This window comes from Orycteropus afer, unplaced genomic scaffold (genome assembly GCF_000298275.1).
Source record: "Orycteropus afer afer isolate SDZICR_OR568_19922 unplaced genomic scaffold, OryAfe1.0 scaffold00831, whole genome shotgun sequence".
NCBI lineage: Eukaryota > Metazoa > Chordata > Mammalia > Tubulidentata > Orycteropodidae > Orycteropus > Orycteropus afer.
In genome coordinates this window covers 730,936-731,931 of record NW_006922418.1, presented here as the reverse complement: position 1 = coordinate 731,931, position 996 = coordinate 730,936, and the positions used below count along the sequence as shown (strand labels likewise).

Sequence of the window (996 nt, the reverse complement as noted above, 5' to 3'; positions counted from 1 at the left end):
AGGCTATTCATAAAGAACTTATCCAAATAAGTGTTGCAGTTGATTGAGATGCACAAAGAGAAGAAAAACTGAAAAAGACAACTTGGAACAAGGATCTTTGGCCAATGAGAAAATGTAAACCTCTAAGGAGTCCTATACTGAGTCAAGGAAAAATGTATTAGTGTAAAGAGTTGAAGTCTCTCTTGGTGGTGCTCATGATTGTTCTAAAATAATTTAGTCTAGCCTATATTGAGGTTTTAGAGTTTTGTAGTAGTGTTCGAGATGTGAGTTCTTCCAGCTTTTAATAGCTGTAGTTGAGGTCTTATGGTGTTGGAGGAGCATCATCTTTTGCTTCATCTTCACGATTTCTACGATGCCACAAATTGCCTTCAAAGAAAAAAATAAGTATACAAATAATGAGATCACCCCATTGCCAGATGCTCAAATATATGAACCCTAAAGAGTGCAAAGAGATTTGTTTGTTATCAACTACCTCTGAACCATCAGAGAAAATCAGCTATATCATATGAGCCAAACGTAAATGGGCTGAGTTCTCAGAACCTGTTAATCCATGGACAACTATTGACCCCTTCAGAAAGGCTCTCAAACACCATGGTCTCCTAACTGGTAGATTCTTGGGGAATAAAACCAGGTGGATTAAACCTGAGAGAATACAGCTTAGTCTAGGAGATTCTCTCTTGACATCTGTGCAAGTTCAGTTCTTCAAAAACAAACCAACCAACAAATGAAACACTAACCTCTCAAATATTGAAGTTCTAGAAAATTGCTTGAGGTACCATCTGTCATTGCCCACATTTCAGGATTATTAAGTGTGGTCAACACAGAGCCTTATCAAATGAGGTGTGGGAAATGTTGATATTTCAACACAGTGTTACAAAGGATTGGCATTGCCAGGAGAGGAGGCTTCCCAGGGGAAGCCAAGTCCATGTGTGGTATCCTCTTATTTCCCAGATCTGGTAGCATAGTGCCTAAGGCACTTGACTGCTAACCAGGAGG

The 996-nt window shown here is 39.3% G+C and overlaps 1 protein-coding gene across 1 annotated transcript in view; it reads right to left on the bottom strand.

Annotated features, from left to right (window-relative positions):
* Positions 1-301: 301 nt before the first annotated feature.
* DGKK (diacylglycerol kinase kappa) overlaps positions 302-996 on the bottom strand; it is a 436,632-nt gene continuing 435,937 nt past the window's right edge. Inside the window, exon 28 of the mRNA XM_042783287.1 lies at positions 302-366. Coding sequence (XP_042639221.1) covers positions 302-366 — 65 coding nt within the window. The remainder of the gene's footprint in view (positions 367-996) is intronic.